The sequence below is a fragment of the Pituophis catenifer genome, unplaced genomic scaffold (genome assembly GCF_029215685.1).
Source record: "Pituophis catenifer annectens isolate HBS135680 unplaced genomic scaffold, rPitCat1.0.hap2 SCAF_16, whole genome shotgun sequence".
NCBI classification, from domain to species: domain Eukaryota; kingdom Metazoa; phylum Chordata; class Lepidosauria; order Squamata; family Colubridae; genus Pituophis; species Pituophis catenifer.
Window position 1 is genome coordinate 3,486,457 of NW_027256896.1, and position 20,192 is coordinate 3,506,648.

At 44.8% G+C, this 20,192-nt stretch overlaps 1 protein-coding gene and 1 long non-coding RNA gene across 5 annotated transcripts in view; one reads left to right on the plus strand and one right to left on the minus strand.

Annotated features, from left to right (window-relative positions):
- TRAF7 (TNF receptor associated factor 7) overlaps positions 1 to 20,192 on the plus strand; it is a 59,708-nt gene that overhangs the window by 21,869 nt on the left and 17,647 nt on the right. For all 4 annotated transcript variants that reach the window (XM_070955024.1, XM_070955025.1, XM_070955027.1 and 1 more), the window contains exons 6-11: positions 1,180 to 1,272; positions 6,224 to 6,257; positions 8,061 to 8,244; positions 9,531 to 9,665; positions 17,664 to 17,881; positions 19,018 to 19,091. In XM_070955024.1, the coding sequence (XP_070811125.1) occupies positions 1,180 to 1,272; positions 6,224 to 6,257; positions 8,061 to 8,244; positions 9,531 to 9,665; positions 17,664 to 17,881; positions 19,018 to 19,091 (738 nt within the window). The remainder of the gene's footprint in view (positions 1 to 1,179; positions 1,273 to 6,223; positions 6,258 to 8,060; positions 8,245 to 9,530; positions 9,666 to 17,663; positions 17,882 to 19,017; positions 19,092 to 20,192) is intronic.
- Positions 1,141 to 2,330, minus strand: LOC139325231 (uncharacterized). The gene is made up of 3 exons (XR_011601083.1): positions 2,232 to 2,330; positions 1,913 to 1,964; positions 1,141 to 1,384 (listed from the first exon to the last, which is right to left on the minus strand). It is a non-coding gene; the product is annotated as an uncharacterized lncRNA (long non-coding RNA).

The window sequence follows — 20,192 nt, forward strand, 5'->3', positions numbered from 1 at the left end:
TGTGTGCGTAGTGCACACCAAACCCATGCCAAACGAACGCTGCATGCGGAAAAAGGAGGCTTGGGAAGGTAAGTAGAAGTAAGCGAGGGGGGGGAGAACAGCTGTGCCACGTGATTTAGATTCACTAGAAAGCACGATTTCTGGCTTTCTAGCGATTTTAAATCGCGCGGCACAGCTGATCATCGGAAATACCAGTTTGGACCAACCGGTAGCTTTTTTTAAACTACCGGTTCGCCAAACTGGTAGCTTTTATCGCTACTGGTTTGCCCGAACCGGTGCGAACCAGTAGGATTTCACCACTGCTCTGGACTAATTCCAACTAGATGGCAGCAGAAAGATAAAGCAGACACAATTCTTTAATAATGCCTTGTAGTTGTGCTCTGGATTTTTTGCGAATGAAAAGTTTTGCTTGGGCCCTAGAGAGTTCTGCTTATACCCCTGCCCGGCCCCCTCTTTAGAGATATTTTGCTGGGGGCCTGATGAGGAAGTGAATTCACGTTGGCTTGAATGTGAGGTGCTTCTTTTGCCCCCCTAAGAAAACGGAGCCCTAGTTTGCACAGATGTGCTCACATTGAAAAGATGAGTTTTCTCTTGTGAACACCTAGAGATTGTGGGGTGGCCGACACATGCTCTTCCTCTCCTCCTCCTCCTCCTCAGGGCGAGCTCTCCAGCCATTCACAACCTGGAGCTTCGTTCTCTGCCATTATACAGGTGGTCCTCGGCTTACAACACTTCATTTAGTGACCGTTCAAAGTCACGACGGCACTGAAAAAGTGACGTATGGCCATTTTTCACACTTATATGACTGTTTCAGCATCCTTGTGATCAGATGATCAAAATTCAGATGCTTGGCAACTGACTCGCATTTGTGACGGTTGCACAGTGTCCTGGGGCCTTTTGTGACCTTCTGACAAGCCAAGTCAAGGGGGAAGCCAGATTTACTTAGCAACTGCAGCGATTCACTTAACATCTGCGGCAAGTCGTGAAATGGGGCAAAGCTCACTTAATATCTGTCTCTCTTAGCAACAGAAACGTTGGGCTCAGTTGTGGTTGTAAGCCCCAGGACTTACCTGTAAATTTTGTCTCCCAAACTCCCCGGCTTGGCAGAGCATTGCTGGGTTTGAGCCAAAGGGAGGCGCCATTTCCATTCTCACACGCGTGTGTTCTGCTTGGTTGCAGGAGCCTCTGGTGTTTGCTGAGCAGCCTTCTGTGAAACTCTGTTGCCAGTTGTGTTGCAGTGTGTTTAAAGATCCCGTGATCACGACCTGTGGGGTAAGGAGTCGAACTGGGCGGCAGTTTCAGTCGTGTGGAGAAAGAGGTCGGGGAGGACTGAATTGGAGCATCTTTGGTGGACTTGCTGGACTTGGCCATCCAGTCCAACTTCCTGCACAGTGCAATAATCCCAAATTAATGCATCTTTCTTTGATTAGCTCTGGAATCCTCCCCGGTAGGGAGGTTAGACCGTGTAGGCCAGGGATGTCAAACCCGATTTCATTGAGGGCCGCATCAGGGTTGTGTTTGATCTCGGGTGGGTGTGGCCGGCTCGACATCATTTGTGTCACGGGGGCCTGCGGTGGCCTGAGTCCTTTGCTAGCTAAAACGGGTTCCCAATCTCTGTTTTCGGCTGGGACGGCCTCCTGCAACCCTCTGCCAGCGAAAACAGAGCTCGGGAGGGCTGCACACGGCCCTCCCGAGCTCCGTTTTCGCTGGCAGAGGGTTGCAGGAGGCCGTCCCAGCCGAAAACAGAGATTGGGAGCCCATTTTCACTGGCAGAGGCACCACGGGCTGGTCCTTCACTGTTTCCAGGGCGGCTCTGCGGGCCAGATCTAAGGACCGGATTCAGCCTGCGGGCCTTGAGTTTGACACCCCTGGTGCAGGCTGAAATTCCCTGCCCCCACTCCTCCAAACACACCTTTTCTGCCAGCCTCAAATGTCAGTCCTTCCCTTCTACTCGTCCTGATTCCCTGGAAGAAACAGAAGCAAAAATGGACTTAATTGATCTGCCTTTTCTTTGGCTGCCCTTTTCTCCCCCAATGGATCCTTTGCAGCTGTGCCTTCGACGTCTCCTTTGGTAGGAACTCCAACCCACAGTATAATGGAGCCTGCCCACCATGCTCGAGACTAACGGACGTAAAGCACCGACTCGATTTTATGACCTGTTTTGTGGCAGTCATTAAATCATTGTGCCGGTTAAACTAACACCGCAGTCATTAAATAAAGCTACGATTCACCTATTGGTGCATCTCAAGTCGGACCCTCGGCCACTCTGTGGGTCAGCCCTCTCCAGGCCCCTCTGTCTCACATCGCCTCCTTCAGATCCGCCATGGTCATCCCGGTGTCATCCTTTACAGTCTCCAGCCAGCGGGTGCTCGAGCAGTCCCCTCTTCTTTTTCCAGTGATCACTCCCAGCATTTGACTTTTTTTTTTCCTTTTTTGCCAGTTCAATGTTTTTATTGAGTTATAAAATATTATAAGATACGGAATACAAAAGTAAATAGAAAAGCAGTGGGGAGGAAGAGGGGGAAGAGAAGTGAGAAAGGATAAGAATAAAAGGAAGAAAAAGAAGCATTTGATTTACGACTGTTGCAGTAAAATAAGGCATTAAAAAAATACAGATAAACAGAGTTGGAAGGGACCAATGTAGGTCATCTAGTCCAACCCCCTGCCCAAGCAGAAGACCCCACACCATCTCTGGCAGATGGCAGTCCAGTCTCTTCTTGAAAGCTTCCAGTGATGAAGCTCCCACAACTTCCAAAGGCAACTTCTGTTCCACTGGTTGATTGCTCTCACTGTCAGAAAATTCCTCCTTATTTCTAGATTGAATCTTTCCTTGTTCAGTTTCCATCCATTATTCCTTATCTGGCCTTCGGGTGCCTTGGAAAATAGTTTGACCCCCTCCTCTCTGTGGCAGCCCCTCAAATATTAGAAGATTGCTATCATGTCGTCCCTAATTCTTCTTTTCACTAGACTAGCCAGGCCCAGTTCCTGCAACCGTTCTTCATATGTTTTAGCCTCCAGTCCATTGACATCAAATCACAAATCACTTTTGTTTTTTCATAATAATATGAACAAGCCATTCCTATAAGGATCTGTCAGTCTACTCTGAAAATCAAAGTTTAATTCTTTTCCACTTCAAGCCCGAAGTTCAGAAGTGACTTTTTAAATGAGTCAGTTTTCATGACGTGACCGAAGTATGACAGCCTCTGTTTGGCAAACTTGGCTTCAAGGGATATTGTTGGTGAAGTTCGGTCTAGGACTTCTTGGTTATTTTTACAGTCCATGGGATGCGGTAATAGTCACCTCCAGCCCCACAGTTCAAAGGCGTCCACCCTTCTCTTCTCTGACGTGTCTTTTTCAGAATCTAAAGTTTCGCAACCATAAATAGCAATTGGAAAAAAATTATTGCGTTAGCTAATCTGCATTGCATTGCGAGATTGATGTCTTTATACTTCCAGATGTCATTCATTCATGCCAGACATTGCAGCTCACAAAGATGGTTTGGACACGCAGAGCACACGAGCCCTTGTGGTTTCCTAAACAAGGGTTAATGGCACGTGGAGAGACCCAATGGAGTCCATCCAGCCAGAACCCCCTTTCTATTGTGCAAGTTTCCTCACGGTTTTTCCAGCCAGCTGCTCTGACATGTTTTGGGGAATGTCGGAATGGAAATTGGGAGCAAGGCCCAGCTTGCTTTATGCTCCGCTGCAGACTCTTTTGGCCTCCCTGGCGAGAACGTTTTCCTGAATGGATAGAGCAGGAAAGGGAAGTGAGCAGCTGGGGAGGAATTACCCCTCAGTTGGGGGCTGCAGAGCCCCCAGTAGAGGAGAGTAAGGCCAACTTTGAGCAAAACACTTGTAGCCAATTCAAGTGTGGCAGCCCAAAGTTGGTGCTCGGTTTATCCTGGAGAATCTAGGAAGGAAGGTGAAGGTCTGTGTCTCCTTCCCAGAAGTTCTGCTTGGCTGCTCAGGCTTCACTCCTTCCAGCTGTGGCTTATGGTTGCCTGGTGGCTGTGGTCCTTTTAGAGAGTGTTTCTGGCTGCCTTGACTGCCACAGAAGCACTTCCTTGTCACCAACATAAAGGCCAGGAGGATATTGTGAACCAAAATCCTATCAGTGATGTGGGGATAAAATGAACGAATTAGAAAGAAACAGTTCCAAATATAGTATCCCTTTTAAGAGCTCAATAGTATCCCTAGCCACTAAGCTCGGTAAATCATTTTGTATTTCTGAAAATAATCACTTCAGCAGAAAAAAAAAAAACCCAGTAGTGCGGGAGACTTAATCTTCAGTCACGGATGTGCCAACTCTCAGTCTCTCAAGAGTTAAGCAGCTGGCTCAGAAGGGCCTCTTGAACCCTATGGATCAGTTCTTGATCATCGCCATCTCTCCTAAATTCTCCTCTGGCTTTTCTGTGATTCCTAAGTAACAAAAATAGCCATAGATGATCAGTAGGAATGCAATTAAAACAGAACACTGTAATTTGGTAAAAATCCTGAGACAAGCACAAAAAATTTGGAGCACAGCTTTTCGTTCTAGCTTGTTCCCTCCCTCTCAATTGTCTTGGAACTATTCCTCACAGTAAGACAGCAAGTTGCACCAACTCACTTCATAAATCTGAGCTTCACTTGTTCAGCCCAGTAGACTTCCCGCCAGGCATCAGTCAGTAGCTTTCCCCGTTTAACGCTTCTGCAGATACAGATACAGATTGAGAAAGTTGGAAGGGACCTTGTAGGTCATCTAGTCCAACCCCCCGCCCAAGCAGGAGACCCTACCCCATTTCTGACAGATGGCAGTCCAGTCTCTTCTTGAAAGCCTCCGGTGATGAAACTCCCACAACTTCTGAAGGCAACTTCCGTTCCACTGGTTGATTGCTCTCACTGTCAGAAAATTTCTCCTTATTTCCAGGTTGAATCTCTCCTTGTTCCATTTCCATCCATTATTCCTTGTCTGGCCTTCGGGTGCTTTGGAAAATAGCTTGACTCCTTCCTCTCTGTGGCAGCCCCTCAAATATTGGAAGATGCTATCATGTCCCCCTTTCTCTTCACTAGACTAGATAGATAGAGGCAGCTGGCCTTCACTGCACAGACCTTGTTTCAGGTAAAGCTCTAGGCCTCACCTGACTATTTCTGGAAGAGATTAAAAGGCACCGTACAAAATTGTACGGTTACAATACAGATAATCCTTGACTCAATGACCACAATTGAATCACTTGACACTGTTAAGTTAGTAAGTGCATCCGGCTTCCCCATTGACTTACCTACATTCCTAGTGATGGATACCATATATCCCACAGTTCTTAATATGAAAGTTGAGCTCCATCTTCTGCTGTTGAATTTTAAGCTTTTCCGCACTTCATTCCCCTGCGAGAGTTTTAAATAGAAAGACTGAGGGTTCCAATCAGATGCTGTAACTTAACACACGCAAAGTGCCTAATTTTAAGTGGAGTTCTAAAACCTAAAATAAAACCAAAGTTCTGAATGAAACGAAGCTTTCGGTAAGATTGAGGCGAATGGCATCTGTCTGGAAGAAGAAATGCAATGGTCATAGGAAAAGGAAATGTGTCCCCTTTTATAGTCCAGAATGCAGCCATCGAATAAAAAGAATTTTTTTTTCAAGATCTGAGGAGTTCTCTTTCCTGATATTGAATTCATTTTTTAAAACTTTCCCAGGTTGCATCTGAGGAAGAACGATGCAATTTGTTTAGCTTTCTTAGCGTCGAATTGGACACGAGGCTGAATACAGGCTCTAGATTTTTTTCCCCACAAAGATCTGGAGAAAAGGAGCCCAATCCACCAGCTGTAGCTCCTGGAGCAAAGTGGATTAAAACGGGTGGGTCTCTAGGACAGGGCTCTCCAACCTTGGCAACTTTAAGACTTGTGGACTTCAACTCTCAGAATTCCTCAGCCAGCTTTGCTTTGCTGGCTGAGGAATTCTGGGAGTTGAAGTCCACAAGTCTTAAAAGTTGCCAAGGTTGGAGAGCTGGCTGAGGAATTCTGGGAGTTGAAGTCCACAAGTCTTAAAGTTGCCCAGGTTGGAATAGCTGGCTGAGGAATTCTGGGAGTTGAAGTCCACAAGTCTTAAAAGTTGCCAAGGTTGGAGACTCCTGCTCTGGGAAGCAGAGGCTACCTAGTAGGACCCACAGAGGCTGCCCCCTGTTGGTGAAAACAGGCATTGTGTGATACACACCCCGTTTCTTACCGCCTTGTGTTCTCTTTCTTCACAGCACACGTTTTGCAGGAGATGTGCCTTAACCTCTGGTAGGTACTGAAGCCCTTTTGAGCATTGTGTTTGAATGACAGGTAGTCCTTGACTTATGACCACAAAAATTTCAGTTGCTAAGTGAGACATTTGTTAAATGAGGTTTGCCCCGTTTTGCAAAATTTCCTGCCGCAGTTCTTAAGTGAATCACTGCTTAAGTTAGTCACCTGGTTGTTAAGTGAATCTGGCTTCCCCATTGACTTTGTTTGTCAGAAGGTCTCAAAGGGGCCATGAGCCCAAGACACTGCAACCGTCATAAATCTGAGTCAGTTGCCAAGCGGCTGAATTTTGATCACATGATCATGGAGATGATGCAAAGGTCGTAAGTGAAAAACGGTCATAAATCACTTTTTTCAGTGCCGTTGTAGCTTTGGACGGTCACTAAATGAACTGTTGTAAATCCAGGACTACCTACATTGTTGGAAAGTGCAGGCATTCTTTTTTCTTTTGCTTATCTTTTGCTTCTTTGTCAAATACAAATTTTAAAAATGGCACCCAGGCTTTCCTTGTTGATTGGATTCTTGTACTTTTTATGACATCTGAGAAATTTCACTCTGCCAAGTGCAGCTCTGGATATTTCCTCTGACTACGAAGATCAGAGTAGTGGACTTTGGTGGACCAGGGCTGTACAACTCTGGTGAGGTGCTCAGTCTCCAGGGCAATGATAACAAGTAGATCATCCTCTTTTAACGACCCCATAATCCCTTGCGAGGTGGAGTCTGGGCAACTGAATGGAGCTGAGTGTTTACTGGCCGGATGCCCTTCCTGTCACCAAGGCGGAGTTTTATTCAGCAGTCATATTCTCATTGCACCCAGAGAGAGAAATATCTGCCTCTACCTAGGATCGAACTCACAGCCTCCTGATTGTGAGGCGAGAGCTCCACCTCTAGGCCACCGCACCACTCTTACAAGTAAATGGGGTTTGGATTTTCCAAATTCCTGATATTTTCCCCTTGTTTCCAGTAAGCGTATTTTAATGCAATGTTTCTGTGTTTCCTGTCTGAAACCATGGATGAAAAACAGTCTAGGGGAATTGCAGAAAAGTCACCTGGGAGATGCACACAATGACTGGTGATCTTGAGGAATGACCTCTCTAAAATAATACATGTGAAGATAATGTGAATTATTGAATTGATAAAATGGATGCCAGTTACCATATTTCTCCGAGTATAAGACACAACTTAGTTTTTGGGGAGGAAAATAGGGGGGAGAAAATCTGCCTACCAGGTATTCATCTGGCTAGCGTCCTTCGTCTGGTCAGCTTCAGCAAATTAGTTTGCTGGTTTTTATTCCCTGCTTGGGGATAAAAAACAGCTTCTAAAGCACAACTGATCTTTGGAGAGAGAAGCAATGAGAAAAGCAGGCAAACCACAGAGATCGCTTCACTCGCTAGCGCCTCCTTAGGGCTGAAAAAAAAGCTTCACAGCTGAGAGTTGGAGGGAACAGGCAAAGCAGGGAAGCTAAGATCGCTTCACTCGCTAGCACCTCATTAGGGCTGGGAAAAAAGCTTCGAAAAAAAGTTTTTTTCAGAGTATACATTCAGAGTATAAGAGCGCCCAAATTTTCAGCCTCTTTTAGGAGGGAAAAAAGTGCATCTTATACTCCAAAAAATTCAGTAATTGATGATTGTACAAATTTACGCATTTGAGGAAGTTATCTGCTATTAAGCGGACAACACCTTCACTTAGAAATGGAGTTCAAATTTTCCCCTCAGAGTGTTTTTAAAGGGGATAAGCCTAGTGGATCCCAGCTCGGGATGGTGTCTGAATGAAGTCACGCTCACCAAGAGTTTCTCCCTGCAGACAAGTGCCCAGTGGACAATGCCAAACTGACAGTGGTGGTGAACAACATTGCAGTGGCCGAACAAATCGGGGAGCTCTTCATTCACTGCAAGTACGGCTGCCGGTCCAGCGTGAGTGGCAAGCCTTCAGCCTTTGAGGTGGACCCCCACGGGTGCCCCTTCACCATTAAACTGAGTGCCAGGAAGTAAGTAAGCTGTGTGAAGCCTCTTCCTGTGATCGCTGGTTTGTCTGGGCATGGCTGCTTATTTGAATTCAGCAGGGTGGCATTCCCCCTCCCCTTGCTCTCCCCCCCCCCAAAATGTCTTTGACAGTACAATTGAGGATGGGCTGTGGAGAGATTTGGGAAGAGACATGACCTGGGAATAGTGCTGCAGACAAAGGGAAGACTTTTTCCCCAAGAAATCTAAGCTGGGGGGATGGAAGAGGAATGGTCAAACTTTTTAGGCTTTTGGGTGGTTTTCAAAGGTAGAGATGGGAGGAGCCCCTGCCCCCCCCCCCCAAAAAAAACCCGGCTCCTTTGTCTTAAAACTATCCTAAATAATTAAACAACTGGCCGAAAAGCACAACTGAAATTTAGCCATTTTGTGACTGCCTTTTGATGGCCAAAGATCAAATTATTGGGGAGGATCCTAAATGGAGCTTATCCGTGTCTCTGGAAATTCTCAGTCCTCCAGGTAATGATTGTCCCAAAGGTGCTTTTTCAAGAGGCAACTGGACTTTCTGTTTTTTCTTTGAAGACGTTTCGCTTCTCATCCAAGAAGCATTTTGGATGAGAAGTGAAATGTCTTCAAAGAAAAACTAGGAAGTCCAGTTGCCTCTTGAAAAAGCACCTTTGGGACAGCTTATCCATGGGTTGCTGCAGAAGAAGCTGCATAGGATGAAATAAAATCTCTGTAGATGTATTTCAGTCCCCTTTGTTGCAGAGCTGGCAAAACTGCGATAAATACTTTAGTGAATTAATGAAATCTTTTCTGGCTCAGATTGTTCGTTCAGCTAATCCACAGCTCTATTTCCATAGCCAGAGCTCATAAGACTACAAAAGCTGGATGGTTATAGCCCAGCACCATGGAACAATAGAGCGATTGAGGGGAGGGGGGGGAGATCTCATCAATTTTCATTTCAGTAAAAGCATGGCTTTTGTTTTTCATCCTGCTGACAAAAACCTCCATTTTGTGTGAGTGTTTGTAAAAATCTCATCAACTCAAAATATTGGTACTGGGGCTTTATGGCAACTCTGTGGAAATGGCCAGCTGCCCTCAAGTTATCTAAAGAGGGAGATGTCCAGAGGGCTTCCCTGGTGCCACTGCAGAAAAATATCTGGTCCCTTTGCCAAAGAATAGTAATCCAGTGAAGGTGTGTGTGTGTGTGTGTGTGTGTGTGTGTGTGTGTGTGTGTGTGTGTGTGAGAGAGAGAGAGAGAGAGAGAGAGGGAGAGAGACTCAGCTTCTGACATCCCCTCTTTTATATCTAGGGACCATGAAGGCAGCTGTGACTACCGGCCAGTGCGCTGCCCCAACAATCCCAGTTGCCCTCCGTTGCTCAAGATGAACCTGGAGGCACATCTGAAGGAGTGTGAGCACATCAAGTGCCCTCACTCCAAATATGGGTAAGCAGGGATCCATGACCACCTAGGAGAGTCTTGCCTTCTTTGCCCAGCCCAAGGGTCGTTTCCCAGGCCTCAGCCCCCATCACATCAAACTTGTGATGACACGTCATCGACATGATGTATCTGAACTTTTTTTAAAATTTTTTTAAATTGTTTAATTTTAATCTGAATCTTAATGGGGTAATTAAACTGCTAGGCCAAATTATTTAATTTATTTTAAATTGCTTTTAAATTTTGTATTTTGTGTTTTTACCTTTGGCTGTTCGCCGCCCTGAGTCCTTTGGGAGAAGGGCGGTATATAAATTTAAAAATAAAAATAAAATAAAATAAACTTTTTTCCCCTTCGCTAAACTGGGAGTGGGCTTGCCAGTGCCTGACACATCTGGCCCGCGGGCTGCGAGTTTTGACAGCCCTGCTGTAAGGCTGCTGTGCAATATCTAGTCTCAAGAACGATCCCTCAAATCAGAAGCCGGCTTCGTTGTAATCATAATAAATGTGACACATATCTGTTTAATGTCTTCCAATCTATCTCTAAATGTATGCAGTTCAGCAGCTGCAGCTCAGTTCAGTGAAAAGTGTCAGAGGACGTACAAGCAAGGCAGCTCCCAAGAGAGCAAGCTCATTGAACAAGTGAAAAGGAGAGTAAAAGAGGATTTGAGCTTGGAGGTTTGGTAGGGGAAGAGTGTGGGAGAGATTCCAACCAGCATGGTCAGTCAAGGAAGTTCAGGGTGATCCTAACCGTAACCGTGTCTAACAAGAACCCAAACTACCCAGATGGAAATGCAGACTAATAGGAAAAGGGACTTGAGGAAAGAAACACTGCCACACATCAGAAATGCCACACATTTACAGTCCTCTCTAAGTGGTTTTACAGAGTCAGCCTATTGCCCCCAACAATCCTCATTTTATTTATTTATTTATTTATTAGAATTTGTCAAACAAAAACGAGAGCAAGAATAAAAGAATTAAAATATAATGACAGGGACGATAGGCATGCTAGTGCACTTATGCACATCACCTCTACTGACCACTTAAGTATGATATAAGGTCCACGGAAGTCAATTTGTGATTGAAACTGAAAATTTGTAGCTGAGACAACTGAATCAGGTAGAGCATTCCAGACTGACAACTCTATTACAGAAATCATATTTTTTACAGTCAAGTTTAGAACGATTTACATTTGAGTTTAAAGCGGTTGTTAGAGAGCGTATTATTGCGATTAAAACAGAAAAAGTCATTTACAGGTAAAACATTACTGCCTATAATTTTGTATGCAATACTTAGGCCTGACTGCAAGCGACGCAGTTCTAAGTTATCCAAACCGAGAATTTCGAGCCTAGGAGCCTAGGGAATTCTATTGTGTACAGAAGAGTGCAAGACTTTTCTCGTGAAGTACTTCTGAACCCCATTCAATTGTACTGATGTCAGATATATGGTGGGGATTCCAAACAGTTGAACAATACTCTCAGATTGGTCTAGCATACGTTTTATAAGCTGTAATTAGTAATACGTTTCCAGGAAAAAAATTGCGCAAAATTAAATTTACAACTCTTAATGTTTTTTTTAGCAATGCTGTTACAGTGAACTTTAGAATATAGATCATCAGAGATAAGTACACCTAGGTCAGTGATGGCTAACCTTTCTGCCATCGTGTGCCAAAAGCGGGGGGAGCGCGGAGGATCACGCACGTGCGTGCCCACACCCATAATTCTATGCACCCTGCCCCCCCTCACATGCATGTGTGACCCACCCTGTGCTCCCCCACGCTTTTGGCATATGATGGCACGGTGGGCCCAGTAGGTCCATTTTTCACTCTCCCCAGGCTCCAGAGCCTTTCTAGGAGCCTGGGGAGGACAAAAACGGCCTCTCCCCCCGGAGACCAGAAACGGCCCATTTGCTGACTCTGGTGGGCCCAGAAGGCCTGAAAATCAGCTGGCCAGCACACGCATGTGTACCCAAGATGAGCTCGCGTGCCCACTGATATGGCTCTGTGTGCCACCTGTGGCACGTGTGCCATAGGTTCGCCATCACAGACATGGGTCCTTGACAAAGTGAGGGTCATCAGCTAGTTTAATGCCACCTAGCTTGCATTTGACATTCTGATTACGTTTACCAATATGTAAGACAGAGCATTTATTGATCGAAATTTGAAGTTGCCAAATTAGATGACCATTTTTCCAACCTCAGAAGGCTGGGAGGCTGAGTCAACCTTGAGTCAGTCAGGATCGAACTGCTGGCAGTCGGCAGAATTAGCCTGCAATTCTGCAGTCCAACCACTGCGCCACCACGAAGATGAGAGCTTCTTCGATACAACAAATAAACCTCCTCAGGAGAAAACAAAAAGAGGAATAGGCATGCCAGAGAACAGGAAGAAGAAGAAAGTGGAAGGATCCAAACACCCTTAGGGTTGACATTGCTTTTCAGCAGGCTCATTCTGTGTGTCTGTTGCTCCTTGGCTCAATTTCATGGAAGCAAGCAGGAATCACTCAAGTCATCATAGCTCAAGGAAGCCCAAGAATCAGTTTTCGAAAGAAGCAGCATGTAGGATTCCCTGGGAAGGCTCCTCTGCAGGTATTTCTCGCATCTGGAGTCTCCGGACCGTTGGCCTTGAGCTGAGTGTAAACAACTCCACTCAGCAGCGCCATAATTCATGAGTGCAAACCTCCCTTCCAGTTCTCATGGGACTACCTCACACCAGTTCGCTTCCCCATCCCAAATGCCCGTGCCCTCCTCCCCGTTTCTATGGCAGCCGAGAGCAAGCATGCTGTAGAAACCCATGCTGGAGATCCGGCTGACAACCAGCGAACAAGCTTAATAATGAGGAGGGTTTGGGTTCCTTGACTGCTCTATCAACCTGAAGGATCTAAGTAAGAGCTGGGTATGTCTCACCCTGACTAGGAAGGATGTTGTTAGCAGCCACATTGCTAAATCTCATCAGGAAAGCCTGAAGTGCAGAGAAAAAGAGAAGAGCCTCTTTGAGATAGAGGATAGAGGCAGGACTTAGAGACTGGCTGGAGTCTTCAAAGATGAAATCAAGAGGAGGTATAACTCACAGTCCCAGAAATATTTTACAGCGGTCACAGCATTCTCGTGAAACAAACAGAATTCGAAACCCTAACGAGAAAGGACAAAAATGAGCATCAGTAAAACATATCGCAAAGGTGCTTTTTCAGGAGGCAACTAGACTTTCTTGTTTTTTTCTTTGAAGATGTTTTGTTTCTCATCCAAGAAGCTTCTTCAGCTCTGACAGGATAATGGGGAATGGAAGGATTTATATTCCTTGCAGACAGCTGGTCATTTGCATCCTTTTAGAGGGTTCTTGAAGCCCTTGGAAGTTTATCTGTGTCCTCAGGGTTGCCTGAGTAGGGCGAATGGTTCCTGTAGTCTGCAATTTTTCCTCTGGAAATCCATTCCTACTCCCACATCTGGAAATAGATTTCCAGAGGGAAAATTGCAGACTACAGGAACCAGGAGCACTAACTCAGGTGAGCCTGAGGACACAGGTAAACCTCCAAGTGCTTCAACCACCCACTGAAAGGATGCAAATGACCAGCTATCTGCAAGGAATAGAAATCCTTCCATTCCCACCATCCTGTCAGAGCTGAAGAAGCTTCTTGGATGAGAAGCGAAACGTCTTCAAAAGAAAAAACAAGGAAGTCCAGTTGCCTCCTGAAAAAGCACCTTTGGGACAACCAGGACCTGATGACGGAGAATCTCTACGGACTTTCACTGAAACGTGGTGACCAACAATGGAGCCCTACAAAACTACAACTTAACTCACAGGGAACAAAGTCAGCGGAAGTGGGGAGGACATTGTGCCGTAGATTAAAAAATGCCGGTGCACAAATTCACAATTGTATCATGTTGAGAGATTCTGGGTGGAAATAAAAATAGAGTCAAACTAAAATGATATCATTGTTATTACAAGCTTTTTGCCTGGACAGGCAAAAAAAATAGGGATGAGGATTTTTGTGTCAGATGATCAAAGCGACAATGGGAATTTTCAACAATTCTGACATCTGCTGGAAATCGTAACTCTGCCAAAAAGTTAGAGATAAAGTGAATCCCGAACCAATTTGCCAACGGCTTCATTTGTCAGAAAGTGAAAGAACAAGAGCTAAAGGTTAGGTCTGTAATCCTACACCAAGTCTTTAGCAACAGAGAAGAAGTTACAGAAGTGAAGAACCTTGGAAGAAAGTGACTTATGTTGTCCTTGGGAGACATTTAGAAAGCAGGGTGGTTAGACACACAGTTTCTAACAGATGAAAAGAAAAAGAAATGTCTATAGGAACTGCAAGAGGAGCATAGAGCCCAAGGATACAAAAAGTATATTTGCTAGAAATTATAAGGATTGTACCAGAAATACTGAAGCTTGGAAGAAGCTGAGGCTTGTTGAGAAATAATGTATTTTTCGGAGTATAAAATGCAACTTAGTTTTGGGGGAGGAAAATAGGGGAAAAAAATTCTGCCTATCAGGTATTCATCTAGCTAGTGTCCTTAGTCTGGTCAGCTTCAGCACATTAGTTCACTGGTTTTGAGCATGCATGCACCGGGTTGGGGATAAAAAACAGCTTCTAAAGCACAGCTGATTGTTGGAGAGAGAGGCAATGAGAAAAGCAGGCAAAGCACGTAAGAACACTTCACTCGATAGCGCCTCGTTAGGGCTGAAAAAAAGCTTTGAAAAAGCTACATTCAGAGTATAAGACGCACCCAAATTTTCAGCCTCTTTTAGGGGGTGGGAAGTGCATCTTATACTCCAAAAAATACGCTACCCAAAACAACAAAATGGCCTCTTGTGGGGGCGGTTATGTCAGATACAAAAGGAAGGGCAAAAAGGTCAAGGAGAAAGGGATGGGATTGGTGATGCCAAGAAGGCACAATATCTTAATTCATATTTTATGTCTCTTGTGTCTCAGAAGTGAAACAAAACTCTTAACAAGCCATGGTTGCATCATTAGAGGAAAAAGGGAGGGACAGCTCAGGATGGACAAGAAGAGAATCAAAGACCAGTTAGCAAATGTAAAGCAATTCAAGTCTCTATGGCTGTGGACTTCTGTTGTAGGATACTAAAGGAAGTAGCAGCAATGATTGCAGAACTGTAATCCTTGGAAAATCCTGGAGCCCTGGCAAGGTCCCAGAAGACACCAAGAATAAATGTTGTCTTTATTTTCAAAAAAAATTAGCACAGCTCCCCCCCCCCCCCAGGCGGTGTGCTCTTCCCACTTCACTGCTCTCTTTATACCAATGACTGCATCTCAAACGATCCATCTGTTAAACTAATGAAGTTCGCAGATGACACAACAGTGATCGGTCTCATTCGAGACAATGATGAATCCGCATACAGAGGGGAGGTTGAACAACTAGCCTTGTGGTGCGATCAGAACAATCTGGAACTGAACACACTCAAAACCGTAGAAATGGTGGTAGATTTTAGGAGAAACCCTTCCATACTACCACCTCTTACAATACTAGACAACACAGTATCAACAGTAGAGACCTTCAAATTTCTAGGTTCTACCATATCTCACAACCTAAAATGGACACCCAACATCAAAAACATCATCAAAAAACTACAATAAAGAATGTTCTTTCTGTGCCAACTCAGGAAGCTCAAACTGCCCAAGGAGCTGCTGATCCAGTTCTACAGAGGAATTATTGAGTCTGTTATCTGCACCTCTATAATTGTCTGGTTTGACTCTGCAACCCAACAAGACAGACACAGACTTCAGGGGATAATTAGAACTGCAGAAAAAACCATGGCTACCAACCTGCCTTCCATTGAGGACCTGTATGCTGCAGGAGTCAAAAAGAGTACTGTGAAAATATTTACAGACCCCTCGCATCCTGGACATAAACTGTTTCAACTCCTACCCTCAAAACGACGCTATAGAGCACTGCACATCAGAACAAGTAGACACAAGGACAGTTTTTTCCCGAACGCCATCACTCTGCTAAACAAATAATTCCCTCAACACTGTTAAAATATTTACTAAGTCTGCATTACTATTAATCTTCTCATCATTCCTATCACCCATCTCCTCCCACTTATGACTGTATGACTGTAACCTTGTTGCTGGTATCCTTAAGATTTATATTCACTGTTTCCCTATGACTATCATTAAGTGTTGTACCTTATGATTCCTGATGAATGTATCTTTTCTTTTATGTACACTGAGAACGTATGCATCAAGACAAATTCTTTGTGTGTCCAATCACACTTGGCCAATAAAGAATTCTATTCTATTCTAAAAAAAAAAAAAGGAAACTACAGATTTATCCCCATGACCTTTATACCAATATTTGAGGGGATATAAATCACCAAAGGGCAGTACAAGAAACAATGGATGGAAATTAACCAAAGAGAGAAGCAACCTGGAATTAAGGAGAAATTTCCTCACAGTGAGAACAATTAACCAGTGGAAGAGCTTGCCTTTGGAAGTTGTGGGTGCTTCATCACTGGAGGCTTTTAAGAAGAGACTGACAGCCACTTGTCTGAAATGATATAGGGTCTCCTGCTTATGCAGGGGGTTGGACTAGAGGACCTCCAAAGTCCCTTCCAAATCTATTATTCTGCATTCTGTATATGCTAGAACAGTGATGGCGAACTTTTTCAGCACCGAGTGCCCAAATCAGAATGTGTGTGCATGTGCGCGCACCGGAGCGGTAGAAACCCAAAGACCAGCTGAGGGTGCACATGTGTGCGCTGGCCAGCTAGTCTTCGGGTTTCCAGCATACACATACCTGCCAGCCAGCTGGTCATCACACGCACTGGAGCACTGGAAACCCAAAGACTAGCTGGGCGGCGTGTGCATTCCTGGTTTTTGGCTGTTTTTCGGGCCGCTTTCAGGCTGTTTTCCGGCGCCTGTGAAGACCAGCACGCCAAAAACTAGAAGACCAGCTGGCAACGGTGCGCGTGCCCACAGAGGGCTCTGCATGCCACCTCTGGCATGCTTGCCATAGGTTTGCCATCACGGTGCTAGAAGATGTAGTTCTTAGATGGATTCCCAAAATGACTAAATGATTGCATTTGTGGAATACTCATAAATGACACTTCATGCCCTTGGAAGGAAGTATTTAGTAAAGCACCACAGGATTCCTTCCTGCACCCAGGGCCGTTCAACATTTTATTAAAAACCTGGGATGACACAAAACTAAGAGGAATGGCTAAGTTTTTAGAGAAGAAAGAGAAAATTCAAAAAAATTTAGACGAGCTTCAGCAGTAGTCCACAAAAAGCAGAATGAAATTGGAGAGGGAGGCTCAAACATTGACTGGGGGAAGCCTGGCTTGGCAGTAGGACACAAGAAAGGACTTCACTGACAGTAAGAACCTTGGCATGTCTTGTGAAGTCTTTCCTTTTATCAGAAGTCTTCAGACAGGCTTAGAAATCTAACGTCCAAAATGCTTTCACATATTCTGCCACAATCAGGAGCTTGGATTGCAGTGAACCCCAAATATTGACAGCAACAAATACTCAGCTGAGAAATAATAAATTTAAGAGACTGCAGTGAAATAGAACAAGTGATTGTAATCTATTACACAGGCTGTAATTTAACAAGGCAACAAAACAGGTAACAAAAGCGCCTCTTCATAAAATTGGTTCAGTTTGTCCAAACCAGTCCCTTAGATCAAGAGTCTTCAACCTTGGCAACTTTAAGACTTGTGGACTTCAACTCCCAGAGTTCCGTAGCCAGCAAAGCTGGCTGAAGAACTCTGGGAATTGAAGTCCACAAGTCTTAAAGTTGCCAAGGTTGGAGACCCCTGCCTTAGATTTTGAAGCCAGGATGTTCTTCTGCCTGGACCTCATTTGCCTTCAAATTTTCCTGGGAGGATTAAGTGAAGTAAGCCACATTTTTTCCGGGTGTCACATTTCATGTCTAGTGCAGTATAACAAATTAAAGCTCGCTCTGATGTGGTTCTGGAGCACAGCTCATAATAAGTAAAATCACAGTTTTGAAAAGGAACTTCTCATCCTGAATACCTTGCTTCCTCTCCGCTAGGTGTACATTCATAGGAAACCAGGATACATACGAGACTCACCTGGAAATGTGCAAATTTGAGGGTCTGAAGGAGTTCCTGCAGCAAACGGATGACCGCTTCCATGAGATGCAAGTGGCAATGGCTCAGAAGGACCAGGAGATCGCCTTCCTGCGCTCCATGCTGGGCAAGCTTTCCGAGAAGATAGACCAGTTGGAGAAGAATTTGGAACTGAAGTTTGGTGAGTCTCTACAAGAAAGCAGGTCCCTCTGCCTAGGTGGCCCATCTAAAACCCACTCCACCTTCTAGAGCTGCTTTCTCCTGAGACATTTCTATAATATCTTGGGAGCCCATTTGGCGCAGGGCTTAGGGCTAGAAACTAGGAGGCTAAGGAGGAGGAGGCAAGGGCAAATCATTTTCAAAAACCTTTCTAGGAAAACTGCAGGGACTCATCCAGACAGTTGCCAGGAGTCAAAAACCGACTTAAAGGAACCATAAATAAACAAATACAATTCTGGAGCAGTCTATTTTGCTCTGAGTTGTGGTTTCTTTGGAGAATCAGTGTTCTGCTTTTTTAAAACATCCAGCTAATCCTACCTGCTGTAAAAAAGAAAATCTGACACAGCCAGCTCCCAGGTACCAAAAATTGTTCATACGCAATTCTAATTCAAAATTGAAAGAGGGAATTAATTAATTAACTATATACTAACTTACTTAACTGGGAGCTCCAGAATAGCCAAGAAAGTCAAATATGTATCCCGTTGCTGATCATCCTAGCTGGACCTTTTGGTCAGCTTCCTTTTCAGGAGGAACGTTGAGTGTTTTGACCTTCCAAGACTGGAGAGTTGTTCTCTCTCGCGGAGATGCTGCTTGCGGGTGGGCAGAGGGCCAGGCATCTTGGGGAGGTGAAATGAGAACAGGGGGCACAGAACTTGGGGCACAGCATTTCCTGAGAGATCCTTACATCCGTGTAAGGAACATCCAATCTTAACTCGGCTCGTTTAGATATTCTTGTACTTGGCTTATAAAAAGACGTTGAGGCTCAAGGGAACAGAGACTGAGGCTCTCTAGAAAATAAAACTGCATAGTTGGATGGTTAGTCCAAGTACCATAACCGAATGATAATAAATGACCGAATTGGGACAGAAAATTATTTTTCTCCATAAAGAAATCTGTCATTTATTTATCTGCTACATTTATAGGCTGCCACTGAAACGGTGACTCTTAGCTATTTGCACTGCAAGAGCTTTCTGCAGAATAGCAGGAGACTAAAATGGATTGGGATTAGTTTAGGTGTGAGGCCTCAGGGGTTTCATGATTTATTTGCGTTTGCAACCAGAAATCATATGTCCCGTTTTCCTAACTGTCGTCGTTCAGATGTGCTGGATGAGAACCAGAGCAAGCTGAGCGAAGATCTGATGGAGTTCCGGCGAGATGCCTCCATGCTCAACGTGAGTATCGACCATCCCTCTTGGTCATTTATCAAAGAAAGATTCCTGGCCATTTGGTTTTGCCAAGAGTATTCTTTACTGAAGCTTAGGTGGTTACGGAGGTAGCATAAACTGAAACTGAGGTTTTCCCATGCAGACAATACAAAGTAATTGTTCTTTCCCCCCACCCCCGCGGCCACCCCAATTGTCCAATTAGGTGCTTTCATGTTGTTTAGGGAGAGACGCAGTGGCTCAGTAGCTAAGACGCTGAGTTTGTCAATCAAAAGGTCGGCAGTTCAGCAGTTCGAATCACCAGTGCCACGTAACGGGGTGAACTCCCGTTACTTGTCCCAGCTTCTGACAACCTAGCAGTTCGAAAGCAGGTTAAAAATGCAAGTAGAGCAATAGGGACCACCTTTGGTGGGAAGGTAACAGCGTTCCGGGCGCCTTTGCCGTTGAGTCATGCCATCCACATGACCACGGAGACGTCGTTGGACAGCGCTGGCTCTTCGGCTTTGAAACAGAGATGAGCACTGCCCCCTAGAGTCGGGAACGACTAGCACATATGTGCCAAGGGAACCTTTACCTTTACCTTATATTGTTTAGGAAAGCGGTTCTTGGTTCCCAGCTCTTCATATCAATAAATGTCTATGGAGATTCTCAGTCATGCAGGTCACAGTTGTCCCAAAGGTGCTTTTTCAAGAGGCAACTGGACTTTCTGGTTTTTCTTTGAAGACGTTTCACTTCTCATCCAAGAAGCTTCTTCAGCTCTGACAGGATGCTGGGGAATGGAAGGATTTATACTCCTTGCAGACAGCTGGTCATTTGCATCCTTTTAGAGGGTCGTTCAGGTCACCTGGAGGTTTATGTGTCATCAGGGTCACCTGAGTAGTACAAATTGGTGTGGAGGCTTCTTGGAACTGTTGAAATGACTATGCTGTAGATTAGTCTTCAAAGAAAAACTAGAAAGTCCAGTTGCCTCTTGAAAAAAGCTCCTTTGGGACTTCATATCAATAGTTGACTTGGCTGGCTGAAGCTTCTCACAAGGCTCAGCTGGGCTTCCACCACTCCTGTGAGATATACGACCCAAATATTTTAATCCTCACAATTCATAAACAAGTC